At 35.8% G+C, this 18,312-nt stretch overlaps 3 protein-coding genes across 3 annotated transcripts; all 3 read left to right on the top strand.

Annotated features, from left to right (window-relative positions):
- Positions 1 to 304: 304 nt before the first annotated feature.
- Positions 305 to 7,218, top strand: LOC132622353 (DNA replication licensing factor MCM3 homolog 2). The gene is made up of 16 exons (XM_060336954.1): positions 305 to 505; positions 587 to 705; positions 1,204 to 1,412; positions 3,368 to 3,498; positions 3,585 to 3,823; positions 3,919 to 4,155; positions 4,351 to 4,505; positions 4,581 to 4,789; positions 4,880 to 5,045; positions 5,132 to 5,328; positions 5,521 to 5,580; positions 5,665 to 5,757; positions 5,931 to 6,151; positions 6,434 to 6,496; positions 6,589 to 6,730; positions 6,891 to 7,218. Exons 1-16 carry the CDS (start codon positions 440 to 442, stop codon positions 6,951 to 6,953), a joined length of 2,370 nt encoding a protein of 789 aa, XP_060192937.1. The 5' UTR covers positions 305 to 439; the 3' UTR covers positions 6,954 to 7,218.
- Positions 7,219 to 8,156: 938 nt separating this feature from the next.
- On the top strand, positions 8,157 to 12,935 carry LOC132623229 (uncharacterized protein At2g34460, chloroplastic-like). Its single transcript, XM_060337961.1, has 5 exons — positions 8,157 to 8,373; positions 8,492 to 8,692; positions 9,226 to 9,345; positions 12,125 to 12,397; positions 12,487 to 12,935. The coding sequence occupies exons 1-5, from the start codon at positions 8,254 to 8,256 to the stop codon at positions 12,649 to 12,651; spliced, it is 879 nt and encodes a 292-aa protein (XP_060193944.1). The 5' UTR covers positions 8,157 to 8,253; the 3' UTR covers positions 12,652 to 12,935.
- Positions 12,936 to 14,017: 1,082 nt separating this feature from the next.
- Positions 14,018 to 17,641, top strand: LOC132622852 (uncharacterized protein At2g34460, chloroplastic-like). Its single transcript, XM_060337525.1, has 5 exons — positions 14,018 to 14,179; positions 14,275 to 14,475; positions 16,043 to 16,162; positions 16,888 to 17,160; positions 17,253 to 17,641. The coding sequence occupies exons 2-5, from the start codon at positions 14,275 to 14,277 to the stop codon at positions 17,415 to 17,417; spliced, it is 759 nt and encodes a 252-aa protein (XP_060193508.1). The 5' UTR covers positions 14,018 to 14,179; the 3' UTR covers positions 17,418 to 17,641.
- Positions 17,642 to 18,312: the final 671 nt, after the last annotated feature.

Raw genomic sequence — 18,312 nt, 5'->3', positions numbered from 1 at the left:
ACTCTAAAATACTCCCTCTGTCCCAATATTGAGTGTCTTAGTTTCCCTTTTAGTCTGTCCCAAAAAGAGTATTTCTTTCTATATTAGTAAGTTAACATTTTACATGATAAGTTTAAGATCATACATCTTTAATTTTAAGATCACAAAATTTAAAAAAATCAATCAAACTAAAATACTTGGATTGGGACAGAGGGAGTAGTAACAATACACACATTGTTTTGGAGGGATAAAGTGAAAAACAAAAAGGAGGTAAAAGAAATACTATAAAAAGGCAGATAGACTCTCGTCCTTCCCGCCAAACTGAGCCCCTAATTTCCCGCCAAAATCCGAACCCTAACTCCCAAAAATAGAGTCTAAACCCCCAAATCTCTACCTTCACCACTCACCATTCTCTCTCTCTCTCTTTCTCTTTCTCTCTCACACACACAAACAAACAGCGATGGATCTAAGCGACGAGGTTAGGGCTTCGCACAAGCGAACTTTCCTCAAGTTCTTTGAACAAACTGTAAGACCTAATCCTCCTTTTCTACTTTATATAGTTTGCGTTATTTGGTGAACTCTGAGTTTTTTATTTTTACATTTGCAGGAGTTGGACACGGAGCTGAAGAAGGAATTTGATTCTATCATAAACAACAATAGGCGTCGTGTCATTATGGATCTCTCTGATTTCTACAATGACACAGAAGGCTCTGATTTAGCTCGCAGGTTTATTCTTTTTTCATCAGCTCTCATTTCACTCGTTTAATTTGTGTTTTAAAATTTAACTATCTACTACCTAGGCTTTTTTTTTTTTTTTTTTTTTTCCATCCAGTTTGTTAGGTTTCTCTTTCAGGTTCAATTTGAGGGAAAAATGTCAGGAAAAAAACAAAGAGTTTTAGTACTCCTTCTGTTTCAATTTTTGACTTGGTATGAAGTTTAACAAAGTAAATAAAACTTTTGAATCATGTGGTTCTTAACTAAAGATATGTAGAATGTATGAAAATTCCCTTTAATCTTGTAGTCTTAAACATGCTATGTGGAAAGTTGAAATTAAAAAGTTGCCAAAAAAGTAAAGAGGCATTTTTTTAAAACGGACTTAAAAGGAAAGTAAGACAAACAAATTGAAATGGAGGGAGTAATATTTTTGAGTATTTGAAGTCTACCTGGGGTTATTGATATTGCTGGTCCAGTTTGTCAATTTGTTCTTTTTCTTGAATTGTGTAGGCTTCTTCAGAATCCAAGTGAGTATATGCAACCGTTGGTTGATGCTTTAACAGATATGATCCGGACCCATAATCCCAAGTACCTTAAAGAAGGCGAACAAGTGTTGGTTGGGTTTACTGGTCCTTTTGTTTCGAGGAGAGTAACCCCAAGAGAGCTGTTGTCCCGTTTTATTGGTTCCATGGTCTGCGTTGAAGGCATTGTCACCAAGTGTACGCCTTTCGAATCTGCTTATACTGCTCGTTTTTAGCTCGTATTTATTTTGACTCTGTGGTATTATTCCAGCATAAAGGACAGATTCTAAATTAATCATATGTACTGTGGTATCAATTATGTGCCTTAGATTCGCTCCATAGGAGTTGAAGTTAATGAGCCAATGGAGTACGATCAGTGAATTTGTTTTTCGCTCCATAGGAGTTGAAGTTAATCAGTCAGTAGGAAGGCCTAATACGTTTCTGAGTCATCTGGTATTGCAAGTATTGGTGATTAGGGTCTGGTGAAAACATTGATAAATACTTAAAAAAATGCTTTTATAATGGTAAAAACAATGAAAATGGGGAACCATTTACCTGGTGTGATAGTTGTTTTACACTGTGCCACAAAGGTTTGGGTGTGATGATATAACTGATGTGTTCGACAGCTGTATGTTAGTGGCAAGTTTCCATTTGAAATGACCTCTGAAACATTTCATGTCCATTCTACAGAGGTTCATATGTATATGTCTAGTGAATAAAGTTAAGTTGATTAAGTAGTTGGTTGCTTGTAGTGGGCCATGTCTATATCAGTATCAGTTGCTAATAACGGGATGATGAACACTGAACATTCTAGGACTGTGGTTCTATTATTAGATGGTTCAACTTATTAAGTAAGAACAATAATTGATTTCTAAATAGCTGGACTGGACAGGAGATACCTATTTTATCCATTTCTATTGGTGATTACTATGTTCATTTTTATCAGAAAAATGCATCATGTCTGAAGCTCATTTTAGATGTCTGGTAGTTTCAGACTTTCAGTAACTAGTGTGCAGTTTTTTTTAGTCAAAGGTAACCATTTGTATTAACCATAACTTAACACCTAAAAAATGTTTAGTTAAGAACTTTACAGAATCATACTTACAGCAAAAAGTCAGTGCCTCTATTCAAAAGCTAAACACTTATACATTGCCAATTAAATCTACAAATTCTCCTATATCCCCCCACAAATTCTGTTTACACCAAAAATAGAACAAACTAAGACAATCCATCCTGATTTTCTGAATGGAACTGGTAGTATCCTCAAAATGTCTTGATTCCTTTCTTACCGGTAACTAGTGTGCAGTTTGCTGGTATGAAACTGGGAAAAGATTGCCTGTCTTCTAGTGAGACATGAAAACAAAAATGCTTATGAATTCTCGCATTTGGTAGAAATTTATTTTGATCTGCCATACTTCTCATACTTTCTATTCCAATTTATTGAATCATGGACATTAAGTTGTTAGCACAAGTGTAGATAAATAACTGGACTTGTGCTTATCAGAATGTTGCCATACTGGTGCTATAGCGCAACTGGAGTGTGGCCCTTGTTTCTTCTGCGCTGTACTTGCTCTTTTTCTTCTAAATGGGCTGTAAGGCCAATAATTTGCAAGCGTCCTTCTTCCTGGAGCACACATACTCGTGCCATAGCCAAGCATAGCACAAGTGTGTGGAACTTCATTGTGCATTTTTTAATCCAAAATTGAACCATTTTAATCCTTTAGCTTCCTACATCACCAAATTAAATGATTAAGGTTGGGCATATTCAAACTCAAAAGCATATCAAAGGACGATAAAAGTATAGAGCATTGATATTAAAACATAATAAAGTATGCCCAATATCGTTATTGACTGTGCTTCTTCTTTTGATCTGTTTCATTATTAGCATCCATTTCTACGTGATTTATCCTGCTTATATTTGCAATCTAAAGTATGTACTAATATAAAAACACGTGTTCTTCGTTATTTCATGTTGTTTATTCTCTTGTCAAAGAGAGATGCGAGTTACACTGACGCTAGGCATAATCAACTGAAAAATTTGAGCTTTAAATCATTTTCTTGTTTTACATTGAGTCCTTAGCTTGGATGCCACTTAGTAATTGACTCTTTTGATTAAATTTATTAATGAGAGCTGCTACTTTCAACATCTATAGGTTCTCTTGTAAGGCCAAAGGTTGTAAAGAGTGTCCACTTTTGCCCAACAACTGAGAAATTCACGGCCCGTGAATATAGAGATATCACATCGAATGTTGGTCTGCCAACTGGTTCTGTGTACCCGACACGGGTAAAGATGAATTGATTTAGGTTTTGGTTTGGCCTTTTCTTTTTGTTTAGCAAAATGAAATTTTACAAAGAATGATTATGTTGCAGGATGATAATGGCAATTTGCTAGTCACAGAGTATGGGTTATGCACATACAAAGATCATCAAACTTTATCAATGCAAGAGGTGCCTGAAAATTCTGCTCCTGGTCAACTTCCTAGAACAGTGGATATAGTCGTGGAGGATGATCTTGTTGATTCATGCAAGCCTGGAGACCGTGTAGCAGTTGTTGGGGTATACAAAGCTCTTCCTAGTAAAAGCCAAGGAAGCATGAATGGGGTATTCAGGTAGTGTGTTTAAAGTAAAATATTGCTTTGTTGCCCTTAGAATAGTTAAATGTTGGTTTTCTGTATTAATCCTGTCCATTGATTTTGTTGTGCAGAACAATCCTCATAGCTAACAATGTGTCTCTCCTGAACAAGTCTGCAAATGCGCCAAACTACACAGAGAAAGTCCTGAAAGACATCAAGAATATTTCTGTTAGAGATGATACTTTTGATCTTCTTGCTAATTCACTGGCGCCATCTATATATGGGCATTTGTGGATAAAGAAAGCAGTAGTTCTGCTCATGCTCGGTGGAATCGAAAAGAACTTGAAAAATGGAACTCACTTAAGAGGGTAAGATAAGCTCTTTTGCCTTTGGTGAAGGCCCCTTTTTGTCCTTAGCACCATTGCAGGCATTACTGCTTGACCATGTGAATTCCAGCGTTTTTTCTGTTCAGTTGCTTCAGACAACTGTCGTACTTTTTGGTGTTATCTTTTATATGAGATTGATTCTTGAGTCCTCACAGCAACCATTTTTACTGTTTATAGTGATATAAATATGATGATGGTTGGTGATCCATCTGTTGCCAAGTCTCAGCTGCTGAGAGCAATTATGAATATTGCTCCATTAGCAATATCAACTACCGGTCGTGGTTCTTCCGGAGTTGGTTTGACCGCTGCAGTTACTTCTGATCAAGAAACAGGTAAATGCTTTAGTTTTTCAAAAGCAGAATCTACTTGTAAGTGGAGTAAACTGACAAATATGTACTTGGAAATAGGAGAAAGAAGGCTAGAAGCTGGTGCCATGGTACTTGCTGACAGAGGTGTTGTTTGCATCGATGAGTTCGATAAAATGAATGATCAAGATCGAGTTGCTATACATGAAGTTATGGAGCAGCAGACTGTAACCATTGCTAAAGCAGGAATCCATGCATCCTTGAATGCTCGATGCAGTGTAGTTGCAGCTGCTAATCCCATATATGGTTCGGTAAGTTGTTCAAAACAGGTCCATCTAACTGTGTATTAGCCTTAAGATATGTATCGTTTAACTTTTCTATACAATCTCGGTTCTTGACAGTATGACCGATCATTAACTCCAACGAAGAACATTGGACTACCTGACTCCCTGCTCTCTCGTTTTGATTTGTTGTTTATTGTTCTGGATCAAATGGATCCTGGGGTTGATCGTCAAATTTCTGAGCATGTTTTGCGCATGCATCGGTATCGTTCTCAAATAGATGGAGGTAGGTTGGCAGTTATGTTTGAAAATCTCCACGCATTGCGTTCTCCTTTTGTCTGTGAATGAAAATGAAGCTATTTCACCTTTTAGGTGGCTCGGCGTTAGATGACAATTCAAGACATGAAGAACAAAATGACAAGGACGAAATGCCAGTCTATGTTAAGTATAATAGGATGCTACATGGTAGAAATTCAACTCGGCGTAAAAAGGATACGCTGACCATTCAGTTTCTTAAGACATACATTCATTATGCAAAAAACAGGATCCATCCTGAGCTGACTGATGAGGTAATCTAGCATAACTTGTGCAATTTCATGATAGCATCATTGCTTTACCGTGCAGGATTAATTTTTTTATGCCTTTGGAATTTAAATTTTGAAATCCTCGTTAAGATAAGTTTTAATAAACCTTGTGCATATCTTAGCTTCATCTTAAGGTATTGCTCCCTTCCTGATATTTATAATGATAACAATTTGTAGGCATCTGATAACATAGCTACTGCTTATGCGGAGCTTAGGAGTGCCAGTACAAATGCAAAGGTTGGTATTTTATATCTGATATCCAGATAACTATCTTGTTACGTTATTTATGTGATGTAATTGATTTTTCTGAATTTCCAATAGACTGGGGGAGGAACTCTTCCAATTACTGCCAGAACTTTGGAAACAATTATTCGGCTCTCCACTGCCCATGCCAAGCTGAAGTTGAGAAGACAGGTGAGAAACTTATTTGCTTACAAGTCCTATATAGAAAGATTGAAGTTCTCTAATATATGGCTGCTCAGGACTAGAGGTTCACTGAGTATGTTCTGAATTCTTTCTTGCCGTGGTTATCTGCACTGAATGGATTTTCTTTTGCTCAAAATTTGTTTCAATATCTTTTCCGGCAGGTTTTGAAGACTGATGTAGAAGCTGCTCTTCAAGTTCTACATTTTGCCATATATCATCAAGAACTGACTGAGATGGAGGAACGCGAGCAAGAAAGAGAAAAGGAATTGGAGAAGAATCGCAGCGCTGACCATGATGCTGGTAATAAAGCTTCAGGTCGTAAACGCAGAGCTGAGCATGATGCTGGCGATGAATCAGCTCCTCATGAAGCCGGGGGAGTTGGGTGAGTTACTAACTAAAATATACATGCTTCAGCTACTATGAAAATCTTTTAGTCTTAGGGATATCTTGATTATCTGCTACAGCTATGTTAATTTTTTTGGTGTGTGGTTTTCTGATAACTGATATGTTCTGTCATCAAGTAAACAACAGTTGATTGCAATTTTCTCACATGTCATTCCTTTGATGATCTATCTATCTGATGTTAGTTTGTTTTATCTATTGCAATATGTTTCCTTCTAAGTTTTTGTTTCTGAAGTTTTCTTTTGCATTCCTCTTGGTAAAGTGGCAGTGAACCAATGGAAACTGATGATACTCCGGCAGCTGAAATCAGCATATCTCCTGAGAGGTCTGTGTGATTAACTAATTGATCATTGAATGCATTTCTTTGTACTCCGGAATTGATGTCAATTATGGAATCTAACATCCATGGACTTGCAGATTGCAAGCATTCAGTGCAGTGCTCGGTAGGCACAGGAGCTCACAGCATGTGGAACAAATTTCAGTTGCTGATGTAGAGAGTGTTGTCAACAATGGGGCGCCTGTACCTTACTCAAAGGCAGAGATAGAGAAATTATTACAGGTATGCAAGTCCCTTCTTTACAATCTTTTTGGGTGTCCAAGTTTCAAACATATGTGAAGATTACCTTTTTTTTTCACAAGTTGGCAACAGTGAAATCTGTATCACTTGGATACCATAGTTTTTGAAGGTTAGCTAATAGTGTAAGTGCTTTAATGTGCAGATGATGCAAGAGAAAGGCCAACTGTGGATACATAGTGATACCAATGTAGTTTACTTCATGTAAATCAGTCTAATTGGAGCTCTAAATGCAGTTGTCTTCTTTCTGATGGATGGTCCAGGCCTAACTATATGGGGGATACCATTGATTGTTGAGCTAAAACTTTTCTTGTGTCTTTCATAGTAGTATGATGGTATTCCTCTATGTATCCTCACTTCGAAATTCAGATGTACTGATGAAGCATGTGAATCTTATCCTGTTTTAGGAAACCAAGTAGGTAATGCATTATGTAACGTTCAATTTGTTATGAACACCTGTTATTTATCTTTAACCATAAGTTATCTCCTTGATTGAAAAGTTGCAATTCACGTGAGGGTGTATATGGAGTACCTCGTTAGTAGGTATTGCCTGACTATGTAAGCCTCTTATCAAGAAGGTTATAAGAGCAAAGCTATACAAAAAAGCAGAATACATGGAAGAAATTATGATCGGCTTTCACCCGTTGCACTCAAGCATGCATTAGCGCTTTCCCATATAATTGAACAATAAATAAAGTTGGCTAATTTCAAATATTACAAGGTTTACATTGAATTTTATACACGTGTGATCACAAGTTCAGTCGCAAGAAACTGCTAAGGCATGTTATTGTTATCGGCCGTTTGGTTACATGGATAAGGGATAATAATTTTGGAACCAATGAGAAATTATTTTATCACGCGTTTGATTGAATTTTTAATTTTGTTATATTTATAGCACAATTATAATATTTTCTTGCGCCGCACTCAATGTGTGATAACAATTTCAGAATTTACTAATTCTGGGATAAAACAAAATGATAGAGATATCATATCTAAAACTTTCCTTCCAAAGTCCTTTAAGAAAATTAAAGTGAAAAATCAAAATTAAAGTTTATCTATTGTAAAACTAAATATATATTAAAATTTTATATTATATCCATGTATATTTTATTTTTAGTCCACTTAATGAAACACTACTAATAAAAATATATCATTATATAATTTATTATAATTCCCATATTACAATCTCAATAGAACTTGTTCACAAACCAAACCATCCTGATTAAACAATTGTATACATGAAAAGTAAGATAGTAAAAATATTTTTTAGGATTTCCACGGAAATTTGTAGGATAAGAAATATATCTTAAAAAATATGACTAATTAGCACTTTTCCCAATTTAATAAAACTCTCAAGTGAATACTATAAAAGATAGCACTTTTATTGAAATAGCAAGAAAAGAAAATAAGACAAAGAAGATAATGATTCATGGGACCAAACAAGTTGGAGAACGTATTATGGCAGGTAAGTAGCAATACAACTGAAAACTTACACAATTATAAAAATCATGGCTACTGCCACTCGTCTCTTCTTCCTTAGAACCTCTGCCTTTACTTTCACTTCTAAAAGGCACTCTGTTACTCTTTTTGACAACAAAGTTCAGTCTTTCCGTATCAAAGCAGCAAATGTAAGTCTCTTCTCTAAAAAAAGATTACATTTTTCCATTCAATTTTCAAGATTACATGATATGCCAAGAAAATGTGAGGTAATTTTTTATTTTGGTTTCTTTATTTTGTTGATTGCAGATAGAGGGAAGTGAAATTGAAGGAAAAGAGGAAGTGGGTAACAGTGAAAAGAAGAAAATATTTGTTGCAGGTGCAACTGGGAACACTGGAAAGAGGATTGTTGAGCAGCTTTTGGCTAAGGGTTTTGCTGTCAAGGCTGGAGTTCTTGATATTGATAAGGCTAAATCAACCTTACCTGGTCAAAACCCTGATCTTCAAATTGTGGGTTTGTTTTAACTCTTTTATCTCGTTAATGTTTTTGGTAATTAATAGATTTTAATTGCTCTATAAGTAGTTGATTATAAGGTAAAGTATGATACTTTAAGGATTTGATGGTAAGCACAAACAAAATGCCTTAATTTTCTCCTATTATATTTTGGGTTATGAGTCAAATTTTGTTTGGATTTTAGTCCTTCAATTTTGAGAACTTTGTAACGACTTTATATTTCTGATTTCTTACTTATACTCCATCCAATCTCCATCCAGATAAAGAGTTTGTTTTGGCTGGTGTATTCAGGTACTTATTGTAGTTTTTTAAAATAGAAATGTAGTGAAATTGGAGATTACCTCAAAACTTTTAGAATATGATCATTTAGTATAAAGGTAATTAGATTTTACCTTTTCAACAAAATATATTGCAAATTGGCCCTTGTGAAGGTAAGCGAATAGCTAACTATGCAGTGTAATGTTCCCTTCCATTATATAAATTTTTGAATCATTGTTACGTGAAATCAATTATATTCTGGTATTTTCAGGTGAAAGCAGATGTCACAGAGGGATCAGCAGGGCTAGCTGATGCCATTGGCACTGATTCAGATGCAGTAGTATGTGCTACAGGTTTTCGACGTTCATTGGATTTTCTGGCTCCATGGAAGGTTAGATAGTAACCTTGGTATCCTGGCCGTAGAATATCTTCTTGATAAATTTTCAACTTTATAGCCCAACTATGATTTACTTATCGTTTCTAAAATATAATGATTATTTTTCTCTTTTACAGAATACTGATTGACTCTTTTGGATGATCTGTATGATAACATAATTTAAAGGATAGGCATATTCATCAAACAAAAAATAAAAAAGAACCAAACGCACACAATACAACAACAACTACAGCCCAGTGAAATCCCATAACGTGGGGTCTGGGGAGAGTAGAGTGTACGCAGACCTTACTCCTACCAAGGTAGGACGGCTGTTTCCGAAAGACTCTCGGCTCAATAAAAAGCATAAAAAGAGGTCAGATAAGGCTAAGAGATTCAAAGCGATATGGAAATGAAATAACGCAAGCGACACAGATAACATAGGATAATCAAAGCACAAGAAATAATATATAATAGTAGAAATTAGAGCACAAGAAATTATACTGCGACAATGCGACTACTAATAAGGAAGGATAACGAGACTATCTACTAGCCTTCTACCCTAATCTGGATCCTCCAAACCCTCCTATCCAAGGTCATGTCCTCGGTAAGCTGTAACTGCGCCATGTCGTGTCTAATTACCTCTCCCCAATACTTCTTCGGCCTACCCCTTCCTTGTCTGAAACCATCCATGGCCAACCTCTCACACCTCCGCACTGGGACATCTTTGTCTCTCCTCTTCACATGCCCAAACCATCTCAATCTCGCTTCTCGCATTTTGTCTTCCACCGAGGCCACTCCCACCTTGTCCCGAATATCCTCATTCCTAATCCTGTCACTCCTGGTGTGGCCACACATCCATCTCAACATTCTCATCTCGGCAACTTTCATCTTTTGAACGTGAGAGATCTTAACTGGCCAACACTCCGCCCCATACAACATAGTCGGTCTAACCAAACGCACACAATACAAAAAACAAATGAAAGAAGTCCAGATTAGGCTTGTTAAGAGTCTGAATTTGATGTCAGCTATAGATGATGACATGCTTTACATGGGTGCTACTCATGGGCTCATTTTTGGCATTGAAAGAAATTATACTAAGTTGGTTTTTGTCCTTTCAAAACTCAGAATGAAGATTTTTGTGAGTATGCTACCACAACATAGTTGCTGCTGAAGCTCAGTATGGTAGCTTTGCACTTTCGTGTTAAGGAAACTTTATTCCCTTGAAGATTTTTCTACACCCCAGAAAAGGAAAATGGAGGAGCGAACAGGTTCATATTAAGATTTCATTTTTTTTGGTTTATGGAGAACATTTTCATTCTTTTTTCGGAATCCAGGCGAGTCAGCTGTTACTGACAATTGTTTCTCTGATGGGGTTGTTGGTGTTAATTGTTCTTTTTTTTTTTTTTTTTTTTTTTTTTGTCTTCTGTTATACCATTCATGATCTTCCCTTTAAACTAATTTCAGATTTACCCAAAGCAATTTTAAATTTAGACATTTTAGTGGTCCAATTTCGCCTTTAAGACCTTAGCTCCATAAGAATCCTTGTTATAGCGCCTGGAAAACAGGAATCAAGAATGGCGTGGTTAAGCAGGTTAAGGCCTACTAGGTTGAGTTCATAATGGATTTACTGTCAGAAGAACAAGTATTGATGAACCTGCAACTCATGTTTCAGGTTTATGAAAGAATTCCTTGCCTGTAAAATAAAAACACCAACGCTGATTGTTAAGATAAAACAAATCAAAGACACTTGTAACATGGTGTGATATTGTCGGCTTTGGGACAAGTCTGCGCGGTTTTCCTTAGAAGGCCTGACACCACTAAGAGTATCCAACACCTTATAAGTAGCTTCTTTTTCTTTTTTACTTTCCATGTTGGACTTATTCACACACACCCAACATTGATTTCCTTTCCTAACCTTTAGCTGGATTGGAAATTATATGTGATTGAGGTTCTGCAAAGCAGCATCAAACATAATGGCTGAAAATTTAGTGGATTCAAAGGAACAACCATTGGTTCTGATGTTTGCTTAGGTGTTGAATGCTCAAGGCACTAGAAATGTTGAGAGGCTTCTCGTTTGCTTTCAAGAAGAAACTGAACTGCAAGACTGAAAAATGTTCTATAAAGATGTATAGAGTGCAGACACATATCAGCTTTACAGTTCCGCTGCTTGAGTTACCTTAAATTTGTCAAGTAGTTCTATTCTGTTCCTTCTTCTCTTTTATAGCCAATAGGGCCTCTGTTGATAGCTTGCTTTCCAGATCATTGTTCGGACTTCCCTTGGTTATATTAATTACTCTAGTAAATTATGAAGCAAAATTTATCAGATACTCATAGCTCTTCCGCGTCATTGATGTTGACATGTTACAACAACATACCCAGTATAATCCCACCAGGTGGGGTCTGGGGAGGGTAGAGTGTACGCAGACCTTACCCTTGCCTTTTGATGGGTAGGGAGGCTGTTTCCAATATACCGTTGGCTAAAGGAGAGATGAAAAAGCATCAGTGATAATAAACAGTACTAATAAGCAGTAATAGCAACAAGATAATAGGACGACGAAGTAAAAGAAACAATCAGATAGTGCAAGAGATAAGAACAAGCAATCCAAAGCAGTATAGAAAGGCATGGCAAAAGAATAAGAGATATGTGAATGCTAAATAAAAATACAAGAAAATGACGGAAATAATACTGGTTTTATTTCCCACTATATTGATTACTGTTTTGGTGGTTTTACTGAATCTTGACGTATTGTCCTTCTGCTACGTTGTTTAACCCCTAGCATACGCATTCTTTCAGGTTGATAACTTTGGCACAGTGAACCTTGTTGACGCATGCCGAACAATTGGTGTTAATAGATTCATCCTTATTAGCTCCATTCTGGTCAATGGGGCTGAAATGGGCCAGTTGTTTAATCCAGCATATGTATTTCTTAATGTTTTTGGACTGACGTTGATAGCAAAGCTCCAAGCAGAACAATATATTCGGAGATCTGGGATCAACTACACAATAATAAGGCCTGGTGGGCTAAAAAACGATCCACCTCAAGGAAACATTGTAATGGAACAAGAGGTAGCAATATGCAGCTTACTCATTGTTTATTTATGTATGCGTGCAATATGATTTTCTAAGACGATCCGTGCTTCTCCTTCCAAATGTAGGATACCCTTTACGAAGGCTCGATATCTAGAGATCAGGTGGCTGAAGTAGCAGTTGAGGCATTAGTCCTTGCAGAATCTCATTACAAAGTTGTGGAGATAGTAGCTCGTACTGATGCCCCTAAACGTTCATTGGAGGAACTATTCGGTTCCATAAAGCAGCACTAGCTTGTCAAGATGATATTTCTTGTCTATGTATATGCATTATTTACAGATATTGTTACTCAAGATCACAATGCAACAACTTAATAGTGCAAGATCCTTCTCTGCAAAGTAGTGCTTTTACAGTTGTTACAGGTGTGTAGTTGACCACTGCTTTTTCATATTGTAGGGAAACCTGAAACTTTGTAATAGTCATTTACTTGTAACATTTCCTAACACTACAAATTTGATGGAAGTTGAAGAAAAGAAAGTTGGAAGTGAATGATTAAAAGAGAGCTTATTGAAGACCAGATGCAAGTTCCACTGTTATTGCATCTGCTTCCGTATTTAGGACTTTTGTTAACAATCTTAATTAAGTCAACCACTTTTGGTTTTATTTTAAATTGAAGGGACAAAACCGAAAAATCAAAGGCATGGCCAAAGGAAGATGGAAAATATTATGCCAAAAAGGGGAAATATAACTATAACTACAATAAGCTCAATTTGTTGGTTATCTCAACTTTCATCTATTAGCGAGGCTACTATCTCCACCTTTTAATTTCCTTTCCTAGTTCCCCTCCCCCTCCCCTAGATCCAGCCATTTTAATTGTAACTTCATTAAAGTATGCCTGTCTTACCCTCTGAAGCATCAGTCTAGTGCTCAGTATACATAACTTTTTATAGTATAATATCTTTTTGTTGTTTTCTTTAATAAATCTGTATGTTTGAACTCAGTGAATATTTTTCTGAATCATTATATGGAGAATCAAACATTATTCATGGAGTAAGAAAAGTCACTCCGTACTATATTGCAATCAAAACATATTCGTTAGTAACTTTAAATAATGAAAGCATTTGAAGTAACAAAAAGACAAAAACTAAAAAGAAATTTCTGCAATTCAGAAATTTCATTGTTTGCTGTCCCAATTCAAACATACTTTTACAAAAAGTGAAAATAAAATTATGGGATACAGATACTCAAAAATGCATGATTATCTGTAACAAAATAATAGAAGGACCTCTTATTTCTTAGTTTAATGATATATTACAATCATAATTTAGAGAAAAAAAGAAAGATGGCGCTATAGTACAGGCAAATAACTTAAGGTAATAAAAAGGAGAATAAATATCATAGTAAAAATTAGCCAATTTTGTGAAAAGGGAAACAATATCATTAGAAAAATACTTACGCAAAGGGAAAATTGAGAAACAATGAGTTTGGAATATCACGAAACTTGTTTTCCTTGTTTATACTAGAAATATTTTCTTATTTTTAACTGATTTATTTTCTTAGAAAAATATATTTTTCAAAAATATTTAGTGCACAAGGATAAGACTCAAGTACTCAAGTTAGTAGTCAAAATCTGGGGTTAACCATCATAAGTAGTTTTCATACTGTATTAATTAATAATAGAGATTTTCCAGAACACTCTGGAACATTCGTGAGGCGGATAATTAACTAAAATTAGTTTTGACTTGTACAGTAACAAGTAACAGCAAGTTAGTTATCCAAGCAAGCAAGACCACTGTTTTTTCTTAATCTCAAAGCAACAACGTACGTCTCTACAGTTTTTTCTTACAAGTTTTCCAGCAAGATTTCTCTTTGTGGGTAATGTATAATTGTGTTTTAACTTTTCACTTTGATTACAGATGGAAGGAAGTGAAATTAAGGAGGAAAAAGAAGCGGGTATCAGTGAAAAGAAGAAAATATTTGTTGCAGGTGCGGCTGGGAATACAGGTAAGAGGATTGTTGAGCAGCTTTTGGCTAAGGGTTTTGCTGTTAAAGCTGGGGTTCGTGATGTTGACAAGGCTAAGTCTATCTTACCTGAAGCAAACCCTCTTCTTCAATTTGTGAGTACTCTTTCATTTTTCCTTCCTCAATTTATGCTTCTTGTTTGCTATAAATTGGATGCAAAAATGGCCCAGCTTTAAGTTTTGTTACCTGGGGTTTGGGTAGGTGAGGAGTTTAAGGACTTTAAGAATTGTTGGATCGAAATAACAGGGCGTCATGCGGAAGTTATCATTTGCAAACTTCGAATAACGATAAATCAGGAACAAATAAAAGTATACTAAAAAAGCCTAATCTTTAATATGATTTCGCCAATTGGCCTACACATTATAAAACTATAATATAAAAAAAAAAAAAAACATAAACTATGAGAGAATAATCTCTCCCTAAACTAGACTCCTTGATGACTATATTGCGGATGCTATTGTTGTTTGTTTTATGGGAGGGATTCTTCAATATGTAGAGGTAAACCTTGTCCTCCAAGAGATAGATTTTTTATTTTCTTTTTAGGAAAAGTAAAACCAAAATGGCAATACTTTGTCTTTCCTTAAAGAGAAAAGTAGAATCAATATATGGTAAGAAAATCAGGACACACCCTAACAAGAATCAAGCAGCAAATTCAATAAAGTGGTTGTTGATTTAACTTTACAAATTCTGGATAACAAGTAGTTCTTAATTACTAGTAATTCAAGAATTTGACCTTCTTACATTAAGCATCTGTTTGAGTAATACAAATGAAAAGTGAAATACCAAATTCCTAATGAGAATGGAGTTGTTATCGAATTGTACACACATTTTACAGGAAAATCTGCTTAAAATGCGTGTACATGTGGAAGCTGAAAAAGAAACACTTGGAGCTCAGATAGTCTAATTTTTTCATTGGCTTAGCAGCAAGAAACCCTTCATAATTTTTCCATAAAATTATAGTGGGGTTATTTTTTAAAAGGCATGCAGCTTTGATATGTTCTGCTAAATCGGCTAATATCACAGATTTAGGTCACAAAGTTTTCTGATTTTGCCTCCATTAGAGTTCTGTTTTATGGGAGCTTTCATTCAATTCATTAATAGGATAGCTTTCTCGGAACATATCTAGAGTATGTAGGAACAACTAGTACTGTTTATGACATGGAAAGCCTCTCTTTTGCAAACTAGAAGCCTCAAATTCTAGTGTATAGGTGTACATTCTCAGGCTTATGCTTCTTACATGTCTTGCCTTGTCATTTTTACTCAAACAATCAAATATGTAATATAGTTTTTTCTACAAGAAATTTCAGTTTTTGATGCAGGTATATTTTTAACCTTCTAACTTTAGCCTACAGAAAGTCTTAAATTTCATTCTTGACATTTGTAGGACTTGGTGCTACTTGAAAACGACTACACTGCTTTATTGATTCCTAGCTTAGCTATTTTGATGTAGGCTAAGAAAAGCTGAAATAATTCATGCACTGATGGATATGGACTTTGTCAAATATTAATGCACGACCGCTTGTCTCGTCTTCGGATAAACCACTTTGGGAAAATAGAAAGTGTGAAGGGAACATATACCTTCTCTGGAAAGGACAAACTTGTTTTAGAATCCCCCCACCCTCACCCATCGTGGCAATTCAATGGTGTTCTGATTCTTCTCAGGTGAAAGCAGATGTGACAGAGGGATCAGATAAACTAGCCGATGCCATTGGTGATGATTCTGATGCGGTAATATGTGCTACTGGTTTCCAGCCTTCGTTGAATTTGTTGGCACCTTGGAAGGTTAGTCAACTTCAATCCAAAAAATAATAGTCTTTTACTGATCCTCCACACCTGATCTTGGTTATCAGCAAAGTGAGATGATTTTATAATAGGCTTGCTAGGAGTTTCAGTCTCATTTTTATGCAATGTCATGTCTTTTCAGGGTTTCAGTACTAAAAGTTTAGTCTTATTAGCTTGAAATAACAGTGAAGAGCACTTGTAAGCATGCAACTGCAAGAACATGTTGGTTAATTCAATATGGACACGCTCTTTTGGAGAGACCTCATAACCTTAAAAGTTTTTCGGGTGCACAGAAGAGGAAAATGTAAAAGGAGTGACCAATCTTTTAGCAACTGGAGTTCAATTTTGTCACTTAAATGACATTCTAGTGTCTGAAGGCTTTCAAGCTAGTATCCCTCTTGATGATAATAGTTTCTGGATCGTTGTCTTCAGAAATTTTGGTGGTGTTCGTTTCATGTCTAATGCATAAGAAAAGTGAAGTTGAAGTGAGATTAGACGGATGGCAGTGCCTAATCTCCCCAACTTGCTTGGGGTTGAGGCATAGTGGTTGTTATATTCATTTTCATGTCTTATGTTAATGAATTAGCAGAGGTGTTAGATGTCCTTCATTAGCATTATCCATGTTCATATAACTTTTCATCTTACTTGTAGCCCTCATGCTTTTCTGTGATTTATAATATGGTGAAATCCAGCTGATGTATCCTATCATTGTTTTATTCTTTCAGGTTGATAATATTGGCACAGTGAACCTTGTGGATGCATGCCAAAAACTTGGTATTAATAGGTTCATCCTTATAAGTTCAATTCTCGTCAATGGGGCTGCAATGGGTCAGTGGTTCAATCCAGTTTATATAATCCTTAATGCTATGGGACTCGTATTGGTAGCAAAGCTTCAAGCCGAGAAATACATTCGTAAATCTGGCATCAACTACACAATTATTAGGCCCGGTGGGCTAAAAAATGATCCTCCACAAGGAAATATAATCATGCAACCGGAGGTACATTATGATGTATTATACATTACTTCCTGTAGTGTTCGAGCAGAAGTCTTTTTTGCATCTAACATTGTGCGCTCTCTTCCTCAATTTAGGACACCCTTTTTCGAGGCTCAATATCCAGAGATCAGGTAGCTGAAGTTGCAGTTGAGGCATTGCTCCATCCAGAATCTCATCACAAGGTCGTGGAGATAGTGGCTAGTACAGATGTCCCTAAACGTTCATTCGAGGAGCTCTTTGGTTCAATAGAACAGCAGTGACTTGTAAGCATGCAATTTTTATTCCATCCACTAGAATGTTTATTCGATATATACCATATGCAACCTTTCTCTTGTGTAAATGATGATGCTGTTGTGATTTGAACTGGGTAAAAGGTCTGTAAATGGTCACCTACTTTTCCCTGTAATAAGTTCTTGCACTGAATTTACAGCACTAATTAAAAAAAAAGATAAAAAATAATTACAATGGGTATTATTTCCAGTAATTACTATGTTCCAAAAGTACGCGTGTTGATGTTTGCTTGATGTTTGGCTCGCGAGGAATTTTGAGTTATTGTACTAACATCTTGTTTGAGCACTGTGAATGTCATTTTTTATTTTTTATTATGATCACCAAACATCAACATATAAAAAATAATGTTGTCTCATAAGATGAAGAATTCCCAACAAAGTAGAAAGTAACAAATTACAAAATTGAAAATGAGAGGTGAAAAACGAAAAGAAAAAGCAAAATTTTATTAGAAGAAGAAAGCAGCCAGAGAAGCAAAGACAGCCATTAAAAGAGGGACAAACAAAGTAATGGCAGCACTCTCCATTGAAGGTGAAGGTGCCGGTGATTCTTCTCCGGCAGCCATTGCTCCTCCAACATTGCCAAAAGCCACAAGCATCATCATGCAAATGGTGAAAAGAGCTGCCAGCTTCTTGATACCCTCCATTTCTTCTTCTTGTTTTTTTCAAGAATTTTCAGTAAAAATAGCAGAAAGAGAAAGAGAACCCTTAGAAATGAATAAAAAGATTGATTAAAGTGACTGTATTAAGTATGTATTGAAAGGGCAACAGACATGGCTTTATATATAGGAAAAGTATGAGAAGAAACCAATAATTTTACAGCTATTTTATTCGAGAATATGATGAACAAAATATTTTTTGAGGTTGA

This window comes from Lycium barbarum, chromosome 12 (assembly GCF_019175385.1).
Source record: "Lycium barbarum isolate Lr01 chromosome 12, ASM1917538v2, whole genome shotgun sequence".
Classification (NCBI taxonomy): Eukaryota; Viridiplantae; Streptophyta; class Magnoliopsida; order Solanales; family Solanaceae; genus Lycium; species Lycium barbarum.
This window is presented reverse-complemented; position numbering and strand designations above follow the sequence as displayed.

Excerpts from the sequence above, each read along its gene's own strand:
- LOC132623229 (XM_060337961.1), top strand. The coding sequence starts at position 8,254 with ATGGCTACTGCCACTCGTCTCTTCTTCCTTAGAACCTCTGCCTTTACT. Across the intron at positions 8,374-8,491 it reads TCCGTATCAAAGCAGCAAAT|ATAGAGGGAAGTGAAATTGA; the intron begins GTAAGTCTCTTC and ends TGTTGATTGCAG. Across the intron at positions 8,693-9,225 it reads AAAACCCTGATCTTCAAATT|GTGAAAGCAGATGTCACAGA; the intron begins GTGGGTTTGTTT and ends TGGTATTTTCAG.
- LOC132622852 (XM_060337525.1), top strand. The coding sequence starts at position 14,275 with ATGGAAGGAAGTGAAATTAAGGAGGAAAAAGAAGCGGGTATCAGTGAA. Across the intron at positions 16,163-16,887 it reads ATTTGTTGGCACCTTGGAAG|GTTGATAATATTGGCACAGT; the intron begins GTTAGTCAACTT and ends TTATTCTTTCAG. Across the intron at positions 17,161-17,252 it reads ATATAATCATGCAACCGGAG|GACACCCTTTTTCGAGGCTC; the intron begins GTACATTATGAT and ends TCCTCAATTTAG.
- LOC132622353 (XM_060336954.1), top strand. The coding sequence starts at position 440 with ATGGATCTAAGCGACGAGGTTAGGGCTTCGCACAAGCGAACTTTCCTC. Across the intron at positions 3,499-3,584 it reads GTTCTGTGTACCCGACACGG|GATGATAATGGCAATTTGCT; the intron begins GTAAAGATGAAT and ends ATTATGTTGCAG. Across the intron at positions 4,156-4,350 it reads AATGGAACTCACTTAAGAGG|TGATATAAATATGATGATGG; the intron begins GTAAGATAAGCT and ends TACTGTTTATAG.